Here is a 19785-nt window from a genome sequence, read left to right on the forward strand (position 1 = left end):
ATAGATGGTGGTGTAGATGAGGCTGGGTCTAGTCATGCTATAGATGGTGGTGTAGATGAGGCTGGGTCTAGTCATGCTATAGATGGTGGTGTAGCTGAGGCTGGGTCTCGTCATGCTATAGATGGTGGTGTAGATGAGGCTGGGTCTAGTCAGGTTATAGATGGTGGTGTAGATGAGGCTGGTTCTATTCAGGTTATAGATGGTGGTGTAGCTGAGGCTGGGTCTAGTCATGCTATAGATGGTGGTGTAGATGAGGCTGGGTCTAGTCATGCTATAGATGGTGGTGTAGCTGAGGCTGGGTCTCGTCATGCTATAGATGGTGGTGTAGATGAGGCTGGGTCTAGTCAGGTTATAGATGGTGGTGTAGATGAGGCTGGTTCTATTCAGGTTATAGATGGTGGTGTAGCTGAGGCTGGGTCTAGTCATGCTATAGATGGTGGTGTAGATGAGGCTGGGCCTAGTCAGGTTATAGATGGTGGTGTAGCTGAGGCTGGGCCTAGTCAGATTATAGATGGTGGTGTAGCTGAGGCTGGGTCTAGTCATGCTATAGATGGTGGTGTAGCTGAGGCTGGGCCTAGTCAGGTTATAGATGGTGGTGTAGCTGAGGCTGGGCCTAGTCAGATTATAGATGGTGGTGTAGCTGAGGCTGGGTCTAGTCATGCTATAGATGGTGGTGTAGATGAGGCTGGTTCTAGCCATGCTATAGATGGTGGTGTAGATGAGGCTGGGTCTAGTCATGCTATAGATGGTGGTGTAGATGAGGCTGGGCCTAGTCATGCTGGTGGTGTAGATGAGGCTGGGTCTCGTCTTGCTGGTCGTGTAGATGAGGCTGGGTCTAGTCATGATGGTGGTGTAGATGAGGCTGGGTCTCGTCATGCTATAGATGGTGGTGTAGCTGAGGCTGGGTCTCATCATGCTGGTGGTGTAGATGAGGCTGGGTCTCGTCATGCTGGTGGTGTAGCTGAGACTGGGTCTCGTTATGCTGGTCATGTAGATGAGGCTGGGACTCGTCATGCTGGTGGTGTAGATGAGGCTGGGTCTCGTCTTGCTGGTGGTGTAGATGAGGCTGGGTCTAGTCATGCTGGTGGTGTAGATGAGGCTGGGTCTAGTCATGCTATAGATGGTGGTGTAGATGAGGCTGGGTCTCGTCATGCTATAGATGGTGGTGTAGATGAGGCTGGGTCTAGTCATGCTATAGATGGTGGTGTAGCTAAGGCTGGGTCTAGGCATGCTATAGATGGTGGTGTAGATGAGGCTGGGTCTCGTCATGCTATAGATGGTGGTGTAGATGAGGCTGGGTCTCGGTATGCTGGTGGTGTAGCTGAGGCTGGGCCTGGTCATGCTATAGATGGTGGTGTAGATGAGGCTGGGTCTCGTCATGCTATAGATGGTGGTGTAGCTGTGGCTGGGTCCAGTCATGCTGGTGGTGTAGATGAGGCTGGGTCTAGTCATGCTATAGATGGTGGTGTAGCTGAGGCTGGGTCTAGTCATGTTATAGATGGTGGTGTAGCTGAGGCTGGGTCTCGTCATGCTATAGATGGTGGTGTAGATGAGACTGGGTCTAGTCATGCTATAGATGGTGGTGTAGATGAGGCTGGGCCTAGTCATGCTGGTGGTGTAGCAGAGGCTGGGCCTAGTCATGCTATAGATGGTGGTGTAGCTGGGACTGGGTCTCGTCATGCTGGTGGTGTAGATGAGGCTGGGTCTAGTCATGCTATAGATGGTGGTGTAGATGAGAGTGGGTCTAGTCATGCTATAGATGGTGGTGTAGCTGAGGCTGGGTCTCGTCATGCTATAGATGGTGGTGTATATGAGGCTGGGTCTCGTCATGTTATAGATGGTGGTGTAGATGAGAGTGGGTCTAGTCATGCTATAGATGGTGGTGTAGATGAGGCTGGGTCTCGTCATGCTATACATGGTGGTGTAGATGAGGCTGGGTCTAGTCATGTTATAGATGGTGGTGTAGATGAGGCTGGGTCTCGTCATGCTATAGATGGTGGTGTAGCTGAGGCTGGGTCTCATCATGCTGGTGGTGTAGATGAGGCTGGGTCTCGTCATGCTGGTGGTGTAGCTGAGACTGGGTCTCGTTATGCTGGTCATGTAGATGAGGCTGGGTCTCGTCATGCTGGTGGTTTAGATGAGGCTGGGTCTCGTCTTGCTGGTCGTGTAGATGAGGCTGGGTCTAGTCATGCTGGTGGTGTAGATGAGGCTGGGTCTCGTCATGCTATAGATGGTGTTGTAGCTGAGGCTGGGTCTCATCATGCTGGTGGTGTAGATGAGGCTGGGTCTCGTCATGCTGGTGGTGTAGCTGAGACTGGGTCTCGTTATGCTGGTCATGTAGATGAGGCTGGGTCTCGTCATGCTGGTCGTGTAGATGAGGCTGGGTCTCGTCTTGCTGGTCGTGTAGATGAGGCTGGGTCTAGTCATGCTGGTGGTGTAGATGAGGCTGGGTCTAGTCATGCTATAGATGGTGGTGTAGATGAGGCTGGGTCTCGTCATGCTATAGATGGTGGTGTAGATGAGGCTGGGTCTAGTCATGCTATAGATGGTGGTGTAGCTGAGGCTGGGTCTAGTCATGCTATAGATGGTGGTGTAGATGAGGCTGGGTCTCGTCATGCTATAGATGGTGGTGTGGATGAGGCTGGGTCTCGTCATGCTGGTGGTGTAGCTGAGGCTGGGCCTAGTCATGCTATAGATGGTGGTGTAGATGAGGCTGGGTCTCGTCATGCTATAGATGGTGGTGTAGCTGAGGCTGGGTCTAGTCAGGTTATAGATGGTGGTGTAGCTGAGCCTGGGTCTAGTCAGGTTATAGATGGTGGTGTAGCTGAGGCTGGGTCTAGTCATGCTATAGATGGTGGTGTAGATGAGGCTGGGTCTAGTCATGCTATAGATGGTGGTGTAGATGAGGCTGGGTCTAGTCATGCTATAGATGGTGGTGTAGATGAGGCTGGGTCTAGTCATGCTATAAATGGTGGTGTAGATGAGGCTGGGCCTAGTCATGCTGGTGGTGTAGATGAGACTGGGTCTCGTCTGGCTATAGATGGTGGTGTAGATGAGACTGGGTCTAGTCATACTGGTGGTGTAGATGAGGCTGGGTCTCGTCATGTTGGTGGTGTAGCTGAGACTGGGTCTCGTTATGCTGGTCGTGTAGATGAGGCTGGGTCTCGTCATGCTGGTGGTGTAGATGAGGCTGGGTCTAGACATGTCATAGATGGTGGTGTAGATGAGGCTGGGTCTAGTCATGCTATAGATGGTGGTGTAGATGAGGCTGGGCCTAGTCAAGCTATAGATGGTGGTGTAGATGAGGCTGGGTCTAGTCATGCTATCGATGGTGGTGTAGCTGAGGCTGGGTCTAGTCATGCTGGTGGTGTAGATGAGGCTGGGTCTCGTCATGTTGGTGGTGTAGCTGAGACTGGGTCTCGTTATGCTGGTCGTGTAGATGAGGCTGGGTCTCGTCATGCTGGTGGTGTAGATGAGGCTGGGTCTCGTCTTGCTGGTCGTGTAGATGAGGCTGGGTCTAGTCATGCTGCTGGTGTAGCTGAGGCTGGGTCTAGTCATGCTAGAGGTGGTGGTGTAGATGAGGCTGGGTCTAGTCATGTCATAGATGGTGGTGTAGATGAGGCTGGGTCTAGTCATGCTATAGATGGTGGTGTAGATGAGGCTGGGCCTAGTCAAGCTATAGATGGTGGTGTAGATGAGGCTGGGTCTAGTCATGCTATAGATGGTGGTGTAGCTGAGGCTGGGTCTCGTCAAACTATAGATGGTGGTGTAGATGAGACTGGGTCTAGTCTTGCTGGTGGTGTAGATGAGGCTGGGTCTCGTCATGCTATAGATGGTGGTGTAGCAGAGGCTGGCTCAATGAGATGGATGCTCCCAGCTCCTTCTTCTTTGGTTTGGAAAGACAGAGCGGTGAAGCCAAGGGTATGTATTGTCTACGGCTGTCGGATGGGCGGGTGACCTCTGTGTTGGGGGAGATGCGGGAGCTGACTTTTATACTGAGTTGTATAGGGCAGAACTGTATGATCCTGTGTGTACTCAGGTTTTGTTTGCAGAACCCTAAGTTCTCTCTGGCACAAAGGGATGAAATGGACATTCCCCTCTCTATCCCTCCATGAATATTCTAACCTGTCAGCTAACGTTGTCATTGTTGTTTTGTTGTGTTGTCCAGAGTGTGGCTGTGTGAATGGAGAGTGTAACAGCGGTCCCGATGGGAACGGAGAGTGCTACTGCCAGCCTCCGTACACTGGGCCCAGGTGTGATCAAGGTAACCCCGCCCTCCTTTACACCAGATACATGAATTGGGCTTGTGCCCCAAATAACACCCTATCCCCTAAATAGTCCACTTATTTTGGCCAGAGCTCTATGGGTCCTAATAAAAAGTAGTGCACTGTGTAGGGAATAGGGTGCCATAGTAGTGCACTATGTAGGGAATAGAATGCCATTTGTGATGCAGCCCAGATATAGTCCATTGATATTGACCCTTACAAAAAAAAGACATGATTTCACATGTAAATGTGCTTTTTTGGAAGAACTCACGTGTTTTTGGAACACCTCACGTGTTTTTGGAACACCTCACGTGTTTTTGGAAGAACTCATGTGTTTTTGGAAGAACTCACGTGTTTTTGGAAGACCTCCCGTGTTTTTGGAAGACCTCCCGTGTTTTTGGAAGAACTCCCGTGTTTTTGGAACACCTCACGTTTTTTCACATATGTAGTTTCATGTTATCACATGTTGTTTTACATGTTGTCACATTGACTTCAAATAAGATCACATAAAAACTGTTGGAACATTTCACATGTGAAATTCATGTATTTTTTAAAAAGGGAAACCCAGTTTTCACCTTGTTCTGGACCAGACAAGCTTTCAAAAAATAAAATAAATTGTTTGATGATTGTCATCTTGTTCTCATTTAGTGATCTCATTTAATGATCTCATTTAGTGATCTCATTTAGTGATCTCATTTAGTGATCTCATTTAGTGATCTCATTTAGTGATCTCATTTAACGATCTCATTTAGTGATTTCGCTCTGGATAAGAGCGTCTGCTAAATGACTTAAATGTAATGTAAATGTAGTGATCTCATTTAGTGATCACGTTTAGTGATCTCATTTAGTGATCTCATTTAGTGATCTCATTTAACGATCTCATTTAGCGATCTCATTTAGCGATCTCATTTAGTGATCACATTTAGTGATCTCATTTAACGATCTAATTTTGTGATCGCATTTAGTGATCTCATTTAACGATCTCATTTAGTGATCTCATTTAACGATCTCATTTAATGATCTCATTTAGTGATCTCATTTAGTGATCTCATTTAGTGATCACATTTAGTGATCACATTTAGTGATCACATTTAGTGATCTAATTTAGTGATCTCATTTAGTGATCTCATTTAACGATCTCATTTAGCGATCTCATTTAGCGATCTCATTTAGCGATCACATTTAGTGATCTCATTTAACGATCTAATTTAGTGATCTCATTTAGTGATCTCATTTAACGATCTCATTTAGTGATCTCATTTAGTGATCACATTTAGTGATCTCATTTAGTGATCACATTTTGTGATCTCATTTAGTGATCTCATTTAGTGATCTCATTTAGTGATCACATTTAGTGATCTCATTTAGTGATCTCATTTAGTGAAAGGTACTTCAGTAGGTTGGTGTCTACTGATGATGTGTATTGTGTTTCCTCCAGTCTCTGCTGCCTGTAAGAACTGCAGTGCCTACTCCCACTGTAAAGGAGTGGTAGAGAACGCCGTGTGTCAATGTCTTCCTGGGTTTCACAAGACTGGAGACCGTTGCTCAGGTAACAGAGATCATAGATATCACTAGGGTTACACAATTCTACTCTTTCCCAAAATTCATAGGTTTTCAAGAAATGACACTTTGAAGGTTCCCGGAACAGGAGGAAATAAATCAAATCAAATGTATTTATAAAACCCTTCTTACATCAGCTGATATCTCAAAGTGCTGTACAGAAACCCAGCCTAAAACCCCAAACAGCAAGCAATGCAGGTGTAGAAGCACGGTGGCTAGGAAAAACTCCCTAGAAAGGCCAAAACCTAGGAAGAAACCTAGAGAGGAACCAGGCTATGAGGGGTGGCCAGTCCTCTTCTGACTGTGCCGGGTGGAGATTATAACAGAACATGGCCAAGATGTTCAAATGTTCATAAATGACCAGCATGGTCAAATAATAATAATCAGAGTGGTTGTCGAGGGTGCAACAGGTCAGCACCTCGGGAGTAAATGTCAGTTGGCTTTTCATAGCCGATCATTGAGAGTATCTCTACCGCTCCTGCTGTCTCTAGAGAGTTGAAAACAGCAGATGGGACAGGTAGCACGTCCGGTGAACAGGTCAGGGTTCCATAGCCGCAGGCAGAACAGTTGAAACTGGAGCAGCAACATGGCCAGGTGGGCTGGAGACAACAAAGAGTCATCATGCCAGGTAGTCCTGAGGCATGGTCCTAGGGCTCAGGTCCTCCGAGAGAAAGAGAGAAAGAAAGAGAGAAAGAAAGAATTAGAGAGAGCATACTTAAATTCACACAGGACACCGGATAAGACAGGAGAAATACTCCAGATATAACAGACTGACCTTAGCCCCCCGACACATAAACTAATACAGCATAAATACTAGAGGCTGAGACAGGAGGGGTCGGGAGACACTGTGGCCCCATCCGACGATACCCCCGGACAGGGCCAAACAGGCAGGATATAACCCCACCCACTTTGCCAAAGCACAGCCCCCACACCACTAGAGGGATATCTTCAACCACCAACTTACAATCCTGAGACAAGGCTGAGTACAGCCCACAAAGATCTCTCCCACAAAGAAATATGTGTAACAGTGTAGCTTCCGTCCCTCTTCTCACCCCTACCTGGGCTCGAACCAGGGACCCTCTGCACACATCAACAACTGTCCCCCACGAAGCATCGTTACCCTTGCAGAGCAATGGGGAACAACTACTTCAAGGTCTCAGAGTGAGTGACTTCACCGATTGAAACGCTATTAGAGCGCACCCCGTTAACTAGCTAGCCATTTCACACCGGTTACATAAGCAGGAAGTCCGCAATCCCCCACCAGACCTGTTGTCACTGGTCTTACTATGCATGCTGTGTAGACGAAGTAACATGTGATTTCACTATTACATTGACGAGCGTTGAAGACATTTTAGCCTTATTCTTCATTGTTATTTAGGTCAATGTTTTCTATTTAACTTATTCACCTTAAACTTGGAAGCCAAATTATTATATAACATTCTATTCTGCTCTGTTCTATTGTGTTCATTTGTGCTCTGTTCTATCCTGTTGTGTTCTGTTCTATTCTGCTCTGTTCTGATCTGTTCTATTCTGTTCTATTCTGTTCTATTGTGTTCATTTGTGCTCTGTTCTATCCTGTTGTGTTCTGTTCTATTCTGATCTGTTCTATCCTGTTGTGTTCTGTTCTATTCTGCTCTGTTCTGATCTGTTCTATTCTGTTCTGTTCTGTTCTGCTCTGTTCTATTCTGTTCTATTCTGTTCTGATCTGTTCTATTCTGCTCTGTTCTGTTCTATTCTGCTCTGTTCTATTCTGTTCTGCTCTGTTCTGATCTGTTCTATTCTGTTCTGTTCTATTCTGCTCTGTTCTGTTCTGTTCTGATCTGTTCTATTCTGTTCTGATCTGTTCTGCTCTGTTCTATTCTGTTCTGATCTGTTCTATTCTGTTCTGATCTGTTCTATTCTGCTCTGTTCTGATCTGTTCTATTCTGCTCTGTTCTGTTCTATTCTGCTCTGTTCTATTCTGTTCTATTCTGTTCTGATCTGTTCTATTCTGTTCTGATCTGTTCTATTCTGCTCTGTTCTGATCTGTTCTATTCTGCTCTGTTCTGTTCTATTCTGCTCTGTTCTGTTCTATTCTGCTCTGTTCTATTCTGTTCTATTCTGTTCTGATCTGTTCTATTCTATTCTGCTCTGATCTGTTCTATTCTATTCTGTTCTATTCTATTCTGCTCTGTTCTATTCTGCTCTGTTCTGTTCTGTTCTATTATATTCTATACTATTCTATTCTGCTCTGTTCTATTCTGCTCTGTTCTATTCTGCTCTGTTCTGTTCTGTTCTATTATATTCTATACTATTCTATTCTGTTCTGCTCTGTTCTATTCTGCTCTGTTCTGTTCTGTTCTATTATATTCTATACTATTCTATTCTGTTCTGTTCTATTCTGCTCTGTTCTGTTCTGTTCTATTCTATTCTATACTATTCTATTCTGCTCTGTTCTATTCTGTTCTATTCTATTCTGCTCTGTTCTGTTCTATTCTGCTCTAATCTAGTCTGTTCTATTCTATTCTGCTCTGTTCTATTCTATTCTGCTCTAATCTATTCTGTTCTATTCGGCTCTGCTCTGTTCTATTCTATTCTGCTCTTTTCTATTCCGTTATATTCTGCTCTGTTCTGTTCTATTCTGCTATAATCTATTCTGTTCTATTCTGCTTTATTCTATTCTGTTCTATTCTGCTTTGTTCTGTTCTATTCTGTTCTATTCTGCTCTGTTCTGTTCTATTCTGTTATTTTCTATTATATTGTGTTCTATTATGTTCTTTTCTATTCTATTGTGTTCTATTCCATTCTGTTCTATTCTGCTCTGCTCTGTTCTATTCTATTCTGTTCTGTTCTATTCTGCTCTGTTCTATTCTGCTCTGTTCTATTCTGCTCTGTTCTATTATGTTCTATTCTGTTCTGTTCTATTCTGCTCTGCTCTGTTCTGTTCTATTCTGCTCTGTTCTATTCTGCTCTATTCTATTATGTTCTATTCTATTCTGCTCTGTTCTATTCTGCTCTGTTCTATTCTGCTCTGTTCTATTCTGCTCTGTTCTATTTTGCTCTGTTCTATTCTGCTCTGTTCTATTATGTTCTATTCTATTCTGCTCTGTTCTATTCTGCTCTGTTCTATTCTGCTCTGCTCTGTTCTATTCTATTCTGCTCTGTTCTATTCTGCTCTGTTCTATTCTGCTCTGTTCTATTATGTTCTATTCAATTATGTTCTATTCTATTATGTTCTGTTCTATTCTGCTCTGTTCTATTATGTTCTATTCTATTCTGCTCTGTTCTATTCTGTTCTATTCTATTCTATTCTGCTCTGTTCTATTCTGCTCTGTTCTATTCTGTTTTATTCTATTCTGCTCTGTTATATTCTATTATGTTCTATTCTATTCTGCTCTGCTCTATTCTGCTCTGTTCTATTATGTTCTATTCTATTATGTTCTATTCTATTATGTTCTGTTCTATTCTCCTCTGTTCTATTCTGTTCTATTATATTCTGCTGTGTTCTATTCTATTCTGCTCTGCTCTATTCTGCTCTGTTCTATTATGTTCTATTCTATTATGTTCTATTCTATTATGTTCTGTTCTATTCTGCTCTGTTCTATTATGTTCTATTCTATTCTGCTCTGTTCTATTCTGCTCTGTTCGTTTCTATTCTGCTCTGTTCTATTCTGCTCTGTTCTATTCTGCTCTGTTCTATTCTATTCTGCTCTGTTCTATTCTGCTCTGTTCTGATCTGTTCTATTCTATTCTATTCTGCTCTGTTCTATTCTGTTCTATTCTATTCTGTTCTGTTCTATTCTATTCTGCTCTGTTCTATTCTGCTCTGTTCTATTCTGCTCTGTTCTATTCTGTTCTATTCTATTCTGTTCTGTTCTATTCTATTATGTTCTATTCTATTCTGCTCTGTTCTATTCTGCTCTGTTCTATTCTGCTCTGTTCTATTCTGCTCTGTTCTATTCTGTTCTATTCTATTCTGCTCTGTTCTATTCTATTATGTTCTATTCTATTCTGCTCTGTTCTGTTCTATTCTATTCTATTCTTCTGCTCTGTTCTATTCTGTTCTATTCTGCTCTGTTCTATTCTATTCTGTTCTATTCTGCTCTGCTCTGTTCTATTCTATTCTGCTCTGTTCTATTCTGCTCTGTTCTATTATGTTCTATTCTATTCTGTTCTATTCTATTCTGTTCTATTCTATTCTGTTTTATTCTATTCTGCTCTGTTCTATTCTATTCTATTCTGCTCTGTTCTATTCTGTTCTATTCTATTCTGTTTTATTCTATTCTGCTCTGTTTTGTTCTGTTTTATTTTGTTTTATTCTGCTCTATTCTGTTTTATGACATTCTCTTCTATTCTGTTCTACTGTATTCTGCTTTGCTGTGCTCCCCTCTGATTTACTCTCTTCTATTCCATTCCATAATTAAACATTTTATGTTATTTGTTATTTGTTTATTTATTTATTTCCCAGGTGTTTGTTCAGCTAAGCAGTGTGATGTGAATGCGGACTGTTCTTGGCTGGGGGGGCGGTTGTTCCAGTGCCAGTGTAAGGCAGGTTACAAGGGGGATGGCCGGATGTGTGTTCCCATCAACCCATGCGATGAGGACAACGGAGGCTGTCCTCGCAATTCCGCCGTCTGTGTCTATACCAGCCCTGGCAAGGTGAGTCTGTGTCTATAACAGCAGGGTTAGTCTGTGTCTATACCAGCAGGGTTAGTGTGTGTCTATACCAGCAGGGTTAGTCTGTGTCTATACCAGCAGGGTTAGTCTGTGTCTATACCAGCAGGGTTAGTCTGTGTCTATACCAGCAGGGTTAGTCTGTGTCTATACCAGCAGGGTTAGTCTGTGTCTATACCAGCAGGGTTAGTCTGTATCTATACCAGCAGGGTTAGTGTGTGTCTATACCAGCAGGGTTAGTGTGTCTATACCAGCAGGGTCAGTGTGTGTCTATACCAGCAGAGTCAGTGTGTGTCTATACCAGCAGGGTTAGTCTGTGTCTATACCAGCAGGGTTAGTCTGTGTCTATACCAGCAGAGTCAGTGTGTGTCTATACCAGCAGGGTTAGTCTGTATCTATACCAGCAGGGTTAGTGTGTGTCTATACCAGCAGGGTTAGTGTGTCTATACCAGCAGGGTCAGTGTGTGTCTATACCAGCAGAGTCAGTGTGTGTCTATACCAGCAGGGTTAGTGTGTGTCTATACCAGCAGGGTTAGTGTGTCTATACCAGCAGGGTCAGTGTGTGTCTATACCAGCAGGGTTAGTGTGTGTCTATACCAGCAGGGTCAGTCTGTGTCTATATCAGCAGGGTTATTGTGTGTCTATACCAGCAGGGTTAGTGTGTCTATACCAGCAGGGTTAGTCTGTCTATACCAGCAGGGTTAGTGTGTGTCTATACCAGCAGGGTTAGTCTGTGTCTATACCAGCAGGGTTAGTCTGTATCTATACCAGCAGGGTTAGTGTGTGTCTATACCAGCAGGGTTAGTGTGTCTATACCAGCAGGGTCAGTGTGTGTCTATACCAGCAGAGTCAGTGTGTGTCTATACCAGCAGGGTTAGTCTGTGTCTATATCAGCAGGGTTATTGTGTGTCTATACCAGCAGGGTTAGTGTGTGTCTATACCAGCAGGGTCAGTCTGTGTCTATATCAGCAGGGTTATTGTGTGTCTATACCAGCAGGGTTAGTGTGTGTCTATACCAGCAGGGTCAGTGTGTGTCTATACCAGCAGGGTCAGTGTGTGTCTATACCAGCAGGGTTAGTGTGTGTCTATACCAGCAGGGTTAGTCTGTGTCTATACCAGCAGGGTCAGTCTGTGTCTATATCAGCAGGGTTATTGTGTGTCTATACCAGCAGGGTCAGTCTGTGTCTATATCAGCAGGGTTATTGTGTGTCTATACCAGCAGGGTTAGTGTTTGTCTATACCAGCAGGGTCAGTGTGTGTCTATACCAGCAGGGTCAGTGTGTGTCTATACCAGCAGGGTTAGTCTGTGTCTATACCAGCAGGGTTAGTCTGTATCTATACCAGCAGGGTTAGTGTGTGTCTATACCAGCAGGGTTAATCTGTGTCTATACCAGCAAGGTGAGTCTGTGTCTATACCAGCAGGGTTAATCTGTGTCTATACCAGCAGGGTTAATCTGTGTCTATACCAGCAGGGTGAGTCTGTGTCTATACCAGCAGGGTTAGTGTGTGTCTATACCAGCAGGGTTAGTCTGTGTCTATACCAGCAGGGTTAGTGTGTGTCTATACCAGCAGGGTTAGTCTGTGTCTATACCAGCAGGGTTAGTCTGTGTCTATACCAGCAGGGTTAGTCTGTATCTATACCAGCAGGGTTAGTCTGTGTCTATACCAGCAGGGTTAGTCTGTGTCTATACCAGCAGGGTTAGTCTGTGTCTATACCAGCAAGGTGAGTCTGTGTCTATACCAGCAGGGTTAGTCTGTCTATACCAGCAGGGTCAGTGTGTGTCTATACCAGCAGGGTTAATCTGTGTCTATACCAGCAGGGTTAGTCTGTGTCTATACCAGCAGGGTTAGTCTGTGTCTATACCAGCAAGGTGAGTCTGTGTCTATACCAGCAGGGTTAGTCTGTCTATACCAGCAGGGTTAGTCTGTGTCTATACCAGCAGGGTTAATCTGTGTCTATACCAGCAGGGTTATTGTGTGTCTATACCAGCAGGGTCAGTCTGTGTCTATATCAGCAGGGTTATTGTGTGTCTATACCAGCAGGGTTAGTGTGTGTCTATACCAGCAGGGTTAGTGTGTGTCTATACCAGCAGGGTTAGTCTGTGTCTATACCAGCAGGGTTAGTCTGTGTCTATACCAGCAGGGTTAGTGTGTGTCTATACCAGCAGGGTTAGTCTGTTTCTATACCAGCAGGGTTATTGTGTGTCTATACCAGCAGGGTTAGTCTGTCTATACCAGCAGGGTTAGTGTGTGTCTATACCAGCAGGGTCAGTGTGTGTCTATACCAGCAGGGTTAGTCTGTATCTATACCAGCAGGGTTAATCTGTGTCTATACCAGCAGGGTTAGTCTGTCTATACCAGCAGGGTTAGTCTGTATCTATACCAGCAGGGTTATTGTGTGTCTATACCAGCAGGGTTAGTCTGTGTCTATACCAGCAGGGTTAGTCTGTATCTATACCAGCAGGGTCAGTGTGTGTCTATACCAGCAGGGTTAGTCTGTGTCTATATCAGCAGGGTTAGTCTGTGTCTATACCAGCAGGGTTAGTCTGTGTCTATACCAGCAGGGTCCGTGTGTGTCTCTACCAGCAGGGTCAGTGTGTGTCTATACCAGCAGGGTTAGTCTGTCTATACCAGCAGGGTTAGTCTGTGTCTATACCAGCAGGGTTAGTCTGTGTCTATACCAGCAGGGTCCGTGTGTGTCTATACCAGCAGGGTTAGTCTGTCTATACCAGCAGGGTTAGTCTGTCTATACCAGCAGGGTTAGTCTGTGTCTATACCAGCAGGGTCAATCTGTGTCTATACCAGCAGGGTTAGTGTGTGTCTATACCAGCAGGGTTAGTCTGTGTCTATACCAGCAGGGTTAGTGTGTGTCTATACCAGCAGGGTTAGTCTGTGTATACCAGCAGGGTTAGTCTGTGTCTATACCAGCAGGGTTAATCTGTGTCTATACCAGCAGGGTAAGTGTGTGTCTATACCAGCAGGGTTAGTGTGTGTCTATACCAGCAGGGTTAGTCTGTGTCTATACCAGCAGGGTTAGTCTGTTTCTATACCAGCAGGGTTATTGTGTGTCTATACCAGCAGGGTTAGTCTGTCTATACCAGCAGGGTTAGTCTGTGTCTATACCAGCAGGGTTAGTCTGTATCTATACCAGCAGGGTCCGTGTGTGTCTATACCAGCAGGGTCAGTGTGTGTCTATACCAGCAGGGTTAGTCTGTCTATACCAGCAGGGTTAGTGTGTGTCTATACCAGCAGGGTCAGTGTGTGTCTATACCAGCAGGGTTAGTCTGTCTATACCAGCAGGGTTAGTGTGTGTCTATATCAGCAGGGTTAGTCTGTGTCTATACCAGCAGGGTTAGTCTGTGTCTATACCAGCAGGGTTAGTCTGTCTATACCAGCAGGGTTAGTCTGTCTATACCAGCAGGGTTAGTCTGTCTATACCAGCAGGGTTAGTCTGTGTCTATACCAGCAGGGTCAATCTGTGTCTATACCAGCAGGGTTAGTCTGTGTCTATACCAGCATTGTTAGTCTGTGTCTATACCAGCAGGGTTAGTCTGTTTCTATACCAGCAGGGTTATTGTGTGTCTATACCAGCAGGGTTAGTCTGCCTATACCAGCAGGGTCAATCTGTGTCTATACCAGCAGGGTTAGTCTGTGTCTATACCAGCAGGGTTAGTCTGTTTCTATACCAGCAGGGTTATTGTGTGTCTATAGCAGCAGGGTTAGTCTGCCTATACCAGCAGGGTAAGGCTGTGTCTACACCAGCAGGGTTAGTCTGTGTATACCAGCAGGGTAAGTGTGTGTCTATACCAGCAGGGTAAGTGTGTGTCTATACCAGCAGGGTTAGTCTGTGTCTATACCAGCAGGGTCAGTGTGTGTCTATACCAGCAGGGTTAGTCTGTATCTATACCAGCAGGGTAAGTGTGTGTCTATACCAGCAGGGTAAGTGTGTGTCTATACCAGCAGGGTTAGTCTGTATCTATACCAGCAGGGTAAGTGTGTGTCTATACCAGCAGGGTAAGTGTGTGTCTATACCAGCAGGGTAAGTCTGTATCTATACCAACAGGGTTAGTCTGTGTCTATACCAGCAGGGTTAGTGTGTGTCTATACCAGCAGGGTAAGTGTGTGTCTATACCAGCAGGGTAAGTGTGTGTCTATACCAGCAAGGTGAGTCTGTGTCTATACCAGCAGGGTTAGTCTGTGTCTATACCAGCAGGGTTAGTGTGTGTCTATACCAGCAGGGTAAGTGTGTGTCTATACCAGCAGGGTAAGTGTGTGTCTATACCAGCAGGGTTAGTCTGTGTCTATACCAGCAGGGTCAGTGTGTGTCTATACCAGCAGGGTTAGTCTGTATCTATACCAGCAGGGTTAGTCTGTGTCTATACCAGCAGGGTTAGTCTGTGTCTATACCAGCAGGGTTAGTCTGTGTCTATACCAGCAGGGTTAGTCTGTCTATACCAGCAGGGTTAGTCTGTCTATACCAGCAGGGTTAGTGTGTGTCTATACCAGCAGGGTTAGTCTGTCTATACCAGCAGGGTTAGTCTGTCTATACCAGCAAGGTTAGTCTGTATCTATACCAGCAGGGTTAGTCTGTGTCTATACCAGCAGGGTTATTGTGTGTCTATACAGTACAAGCAGGGTTAGTGTGTGTCTATACCAGCAGGGTTAGTCTGTATCTATACCAGCAGGGTTATTGTGTGTCTATACAGTACAAGCAGGGTTAATGTGTGTCTATACCAGCAGGGTTAGTCTGTATCTATACCAGCAGGGTTATTGTGTGTCTATACCAGCAGGGTTAGTCTGTTTCTATGCCAGCAGGGTTATTGTGTGTCTATACCAGCAGGGTCAGTGTGTGTCTATACCAGCAGGGTTAGTCGTCTGTGTCAATACCAGCAAGGTTAGTCTGTGTCTATACCAGCAGGGTTAGTCTGTGTCTATACCAGCAGGGTTAGTGTGTGTCTATACCAGCAGGGTAAGTGTGTGTCTATACCAGCAGGGTTAGTGTGTGTCTATACCAGCAGGGTTAGTCTGTGTCTATACCAGCAGGGTCAGTGTGTATCTATACCAGCAGGGTTAGTCTGTATCTATACCAGCAGGGTTAGTCTGTATCTATACCAGCAGGGTTAGTCTGTGTCTATACCAGCAGGGTTAGTCTGTGTCTATACCAGCAGGGCTAGTGTGTGTCTATACCAGCAGGGTTAGTCTGTCTATACCAGCAGGGTTAGTGTGTGTCTATACCAGCAGGGTTAGTCTGTCTATACCAGCAGGGTTAGTCTGTCTATACCAGCAGGGTTAGTCTGTATCTATACCAGCAGGGTTAGTGTGTGTCTATACCAGCAGGGTTAGTCTGTCTATACCAGCAGGGTCAGTCTGTGTCTATACCAGCAGGGTTAGTCTGTATCTATACCAGCAGGGTTAGTCTGTGTCTATACAGTACAAGCAGGGTTATGGTGTGTCTATACCAGCAGGGTTAGTGTGTGTCTATACCAGCAGGGTTAGTGTGTGTCTATACCAGCAGGGTTAGTCTGTATCTATACCAGCAGGGTTATTGTGTGTCTATACCAGCAGGGTTAGTCTGTTTCTATGCCAGCAGGGTTATTGTGTGTCTATACCAGCAGGGTGAGTCTGTCTATACCAGCAGGGTTAGTCTGTGTCTATACCAGCAGGGTTAGTCTGTGTCAATACCAGCAGGGTTAGTCTGTGTCTATACCAGCAGGGTTAGTCTGTCTATACCAGCAGGGTTAGTCTGTATCTATACCAGCAGGGTTAGTCTGTGTCTATACCAGCAGGGTTAGTCTGTATCTATACCAGCAGGGTTAGTCTGTGTCTATACCAGCAGGGTTAGTGTGTGTCTATACCAGCAGGGTTAGTCTGTGTCTATACCAGCAGGGTTAGTCTGTATCTATACCAGCAGGGTTAATCTGTGTCTATACCAGCAGGGTTAGTCTGTCTATACCAGCAGGGTTAATCTGTCTATACCAGCAGGGTTAGTCTGTATCTATACCAGCAGGGTTAGTCTGTCTATACCAGCAGGGTTAATCTGTGTCTATACCAGCAGGGTTATTGTGTGTCTATACCAGCAGGGTTAGTCTGTGTCTATACCAGCAGGGTTAGTCTGTGTCTATACCAGCAGGGTTAATCTGTGTCTATACCAGCAGGGTTAGTCTGTCTATACCAGCAGGGTTAATCTGTCTATACCAGCAGGGTTAGTCTGTGTCTATACCAGCAGGGTTAGTCTGTATCTATACCAGCAGGGTTAATCTGTGTCTATACCAGCAGGGTTAGTCTGTCTATACCAGCAGGGTTAATCTGTCTATACCAGCAGGGTTAGTCTGTATCTATACTAGCAGGGTTAGTCTGTGTCTATACCAGCAGGGTTAGTGTGTGTCTATACCAGCAGGGTTATTGTGTGTCTATACCAGCAGGGTTATTGTGTGTCTATACCAGCAGGGTTAGTGTGTGTCTATACCAGCAGGGTTAGTGCGTGTCTATACCAGCAAGGTTATTGTGTGTCTATACCAGCAGGGTTATTGTGTGTCTATACCAGCAGGGTTAGTCTGTGTCTATACCAGCAGGGTTATTGTGTGTCTATACCAGCAGGGTTAGTGTGTGTCTATACCAGCAGGGTTAGTGTGTGTCTATACCAGCAAGGTTATTGTGTGTCTATACCAGCAGGGTTATTGTGTGTCTATACCAGCAGGGTTAGTCTGTGTCTATACCAGCAGGGTTATTGTGTGTCTATACCAGCAGGGTTATTGTGTGTCTATACCAGCAGGGTTAGTCTGTGTCTATACCAGCAGGGTTAGTCTGTGTCTATACCAGCAGGGTTAGTCTGTGTCTATATCAGCAGGGTTAGTCTGTGTCTATACCAGCAGGGTTAGTCTGTGTCTATACCAGCAGGGTTAGTCTGTGTCTATACCAGCAGGGTTAGTCTGTCTATACCAGCAGGGTTAGTCTGTATCTATACCAGCAGGGTTAGTCTGTTTCTATACCAGCAGGGTTAGTCTGTCTATACCAGCAGGGTTAGTCTGTGTCTATACCAGCAGGGGTAGTCTGTATCTATACCAGCAGGGTTAGTCTGTGTCTATACCAGCAGGGTTAGTCTGTGTCTATACCAGCAGGGTTAGTCTGTTTCTATACCAGAAGGGTTAGTCTGTCTATACCAGCAGGGTTAGTCTGTGTCTATACCAGCAGGGTTAGTCTGTGTCTATACCAGTAGGGTTAATCTGTGTCTATACCAGCAGGGTTAGTCTGTGTCTATACCAGCAGGGTTAGTGTGTGTCTATACCAGCAGGGTCAGTCTGTGTCTATACTAGCAGGGTTAGTGTGTGTCTATACTAGCAGGGTTAGTCTGTCTATACCAGCAGGGTTAGTCTGTGTCTATACCAGCAGGGTCAGTCTGTGTCTATACTAGCAGGGTTAGTGTGTGTCTATACTAGCAGGGTTAGTCTGTCTATACCAGCAGGGTTAGTCTGTATCTATACCAGCAGGGTTAGTCTGTGTCTATACCAGCAGGGTTAGTGTGTGTCTATACCAGCAGGGTTATTGTGTGTCTATACCAGCAGGGTTAGTGTGTGTCTATACCAGCAGGGTTAGTGTGTGTCTATACCAGCAAGGTTAATCTGTGTCTATACCAGCAGGGTTAGTCTGTGTCTATACCAGCAGGGTTAGTCTGTTTCTATACCAGCAGGGTTAGTCTGTGTCTATACCAGCAGGGTTAGTGTGTGTCTATACCAGCAGGGTTAGTCTGTATCTATACCAGCAGGGTTAGTGTGTGTCTATACCAGCAGGGTTAGTGTGTGTCTATACCAGCAGGGTTAGTCTGTGTCTATACCAGCAGGGTTAGTGTGTGTCTATACCAGCAGGGTTAGTCTGTGTCTATACCAGCAGGGTTAGTCTGTATCTATACCAGCAGGGTCAGTCTGTATCTATACCAGCAAGGTTAATCTGTGTCTATACCAGCAGGGTTAGTCTGTGTCTATACCAGCAGGGTTAGTCTGTGTCTATACCAGCAGGGTTAGTCTGTATCTATACCAGCAGGGTTATTGTGTGTCTATACCAGCAGGGTTAGTCTGTGTCTATACCAGCAGGGTTAGTCTATGTCTATACCAGCAGGGTTAGTGTGTGTCTATACCAGCAGGGTCAGTCTGTGTCTATACCAGCAGGGTTAGTGTGTGTCTATACCAGCAGGGTTAGTCTGTGTCTATACCAGCAGGGTTAGTCTGTGTCTATACCAGCAGGGTTAGTCTGTGTCTATACCAGCAGGGTTAGTCTGTATCTATACCAGCAAGGTTAATCTGTGTCTATACCAGCAGGGTTAGTCTGTCTATACCAGCAGGGTTAATCTGTCTATACCAGCAGGGTTAGTCTGTATCTATACCAGCAGGGTTAGTCTGTCTATACCAGCAGGGTTAATCTGTGTCTATACCAGCAGGGTTATTGTGTGTCTATACCAGCAGGGTTAATCTGTCTATACCAGCAGGGTTAGTCTGTATCTATACCAGCAGGGTTAGTCTGTCTATACCAGCAGGGTTAGTCTGTGTCTATACCAGCAGGGTTAGTCTGTGTCTATACCAGCAGGGTTAGTCTGTGTCTATACCAGCAGGGTTAATCTGTGTCTATACCAGCAGGGTTAATCTGTCTATACCAGCAGGGTTAGTCTGTATCTATACCAGCAGTGTTAGTCTGTCTATACCAGCAGGGTTAATCTGTCTATACCAGCAGGGTTAGTCTGTATCTATACCAGCAGGGTTAGTCTGTATCTATACCAGCAGGGTTAGTCTGTCTATACCAGCAGGGTTAATCTGTGTCTATACCAGCAGGGTTAGTGTGTGTCTATACCAGCAGGGTTAGTGTGTGTCTATACCAGCAGGGTTAGTCTGTATCTATACCAGCAGGGTTATTGTGTGTCTATACCAGCAGGGTTAGTCTGTGTCTATACCAGCAGGGTTAGTCTGTATCTATACCAGCAGGGTTAGTCTGTGTCTATACCAGCAGGGTCAGTGTGTGTCTGTTAGTGCTGAGCGATTTAACCAAAATGTCAGTTACTTTTATTTTGTTCTTAAAAGAATTGACCAATGTTGGCTAAATTTTTTTGAATTCAATGACTACAATGACAATAATCTATTGCGTTTGTACTTGCCTGGAGATGGAGTGATTAGAGAAGGATGTAGCAGTTGCTTCACAAGGTATCTCTAACTGAAAATACATGATCCATTTATCGATAGTTGGTATTCAACAGTCATGTAAATATGCCTTATTTGATTTGAAGAACTACTAAAATAGTGATTTTGTCAGACAGCAGCTCTAT

At 45.0% G+C, this 19785-nt stretch overlaps 1 protein-coding gene across 1 annotated transcript in view; it reads left to right on the top strand.

Annotated features, from left to right (window-relative positions):
- Positions 1-19785, top strand: part of stab1 (stabilin 1) — a 336738-nt gene that overhangs the window by 117988 nt on the left and 198965 nt on the right. Inside the window, exon 7 of the mRNA XM_071364529.1 lies at positions 10273-10463. Within this exon, the coding sequence (XP_071220630.1) occupies positions 10273-10463 (191 nt within the window). The remainder of the gene's footprint in view (positions 1-10272; positions 10464-19785) is intronic.

The sequence above is a fragment of the Salvelinus alpinus genome, chromosome 2 (genome assembly GCF_045679555.1).
Source record: "Salvelinus alpinus chromosome 2, SLU_Salpinus.1, whole genome shotgun sequence".
In the NCBI taxonomy this organism is placed as follows: Eukaryota; Metazoa; Chordata; class Actinopteri; order Salmoniformes; family Salmonidae; genus Salvelinus; species Salvelinus alpinus.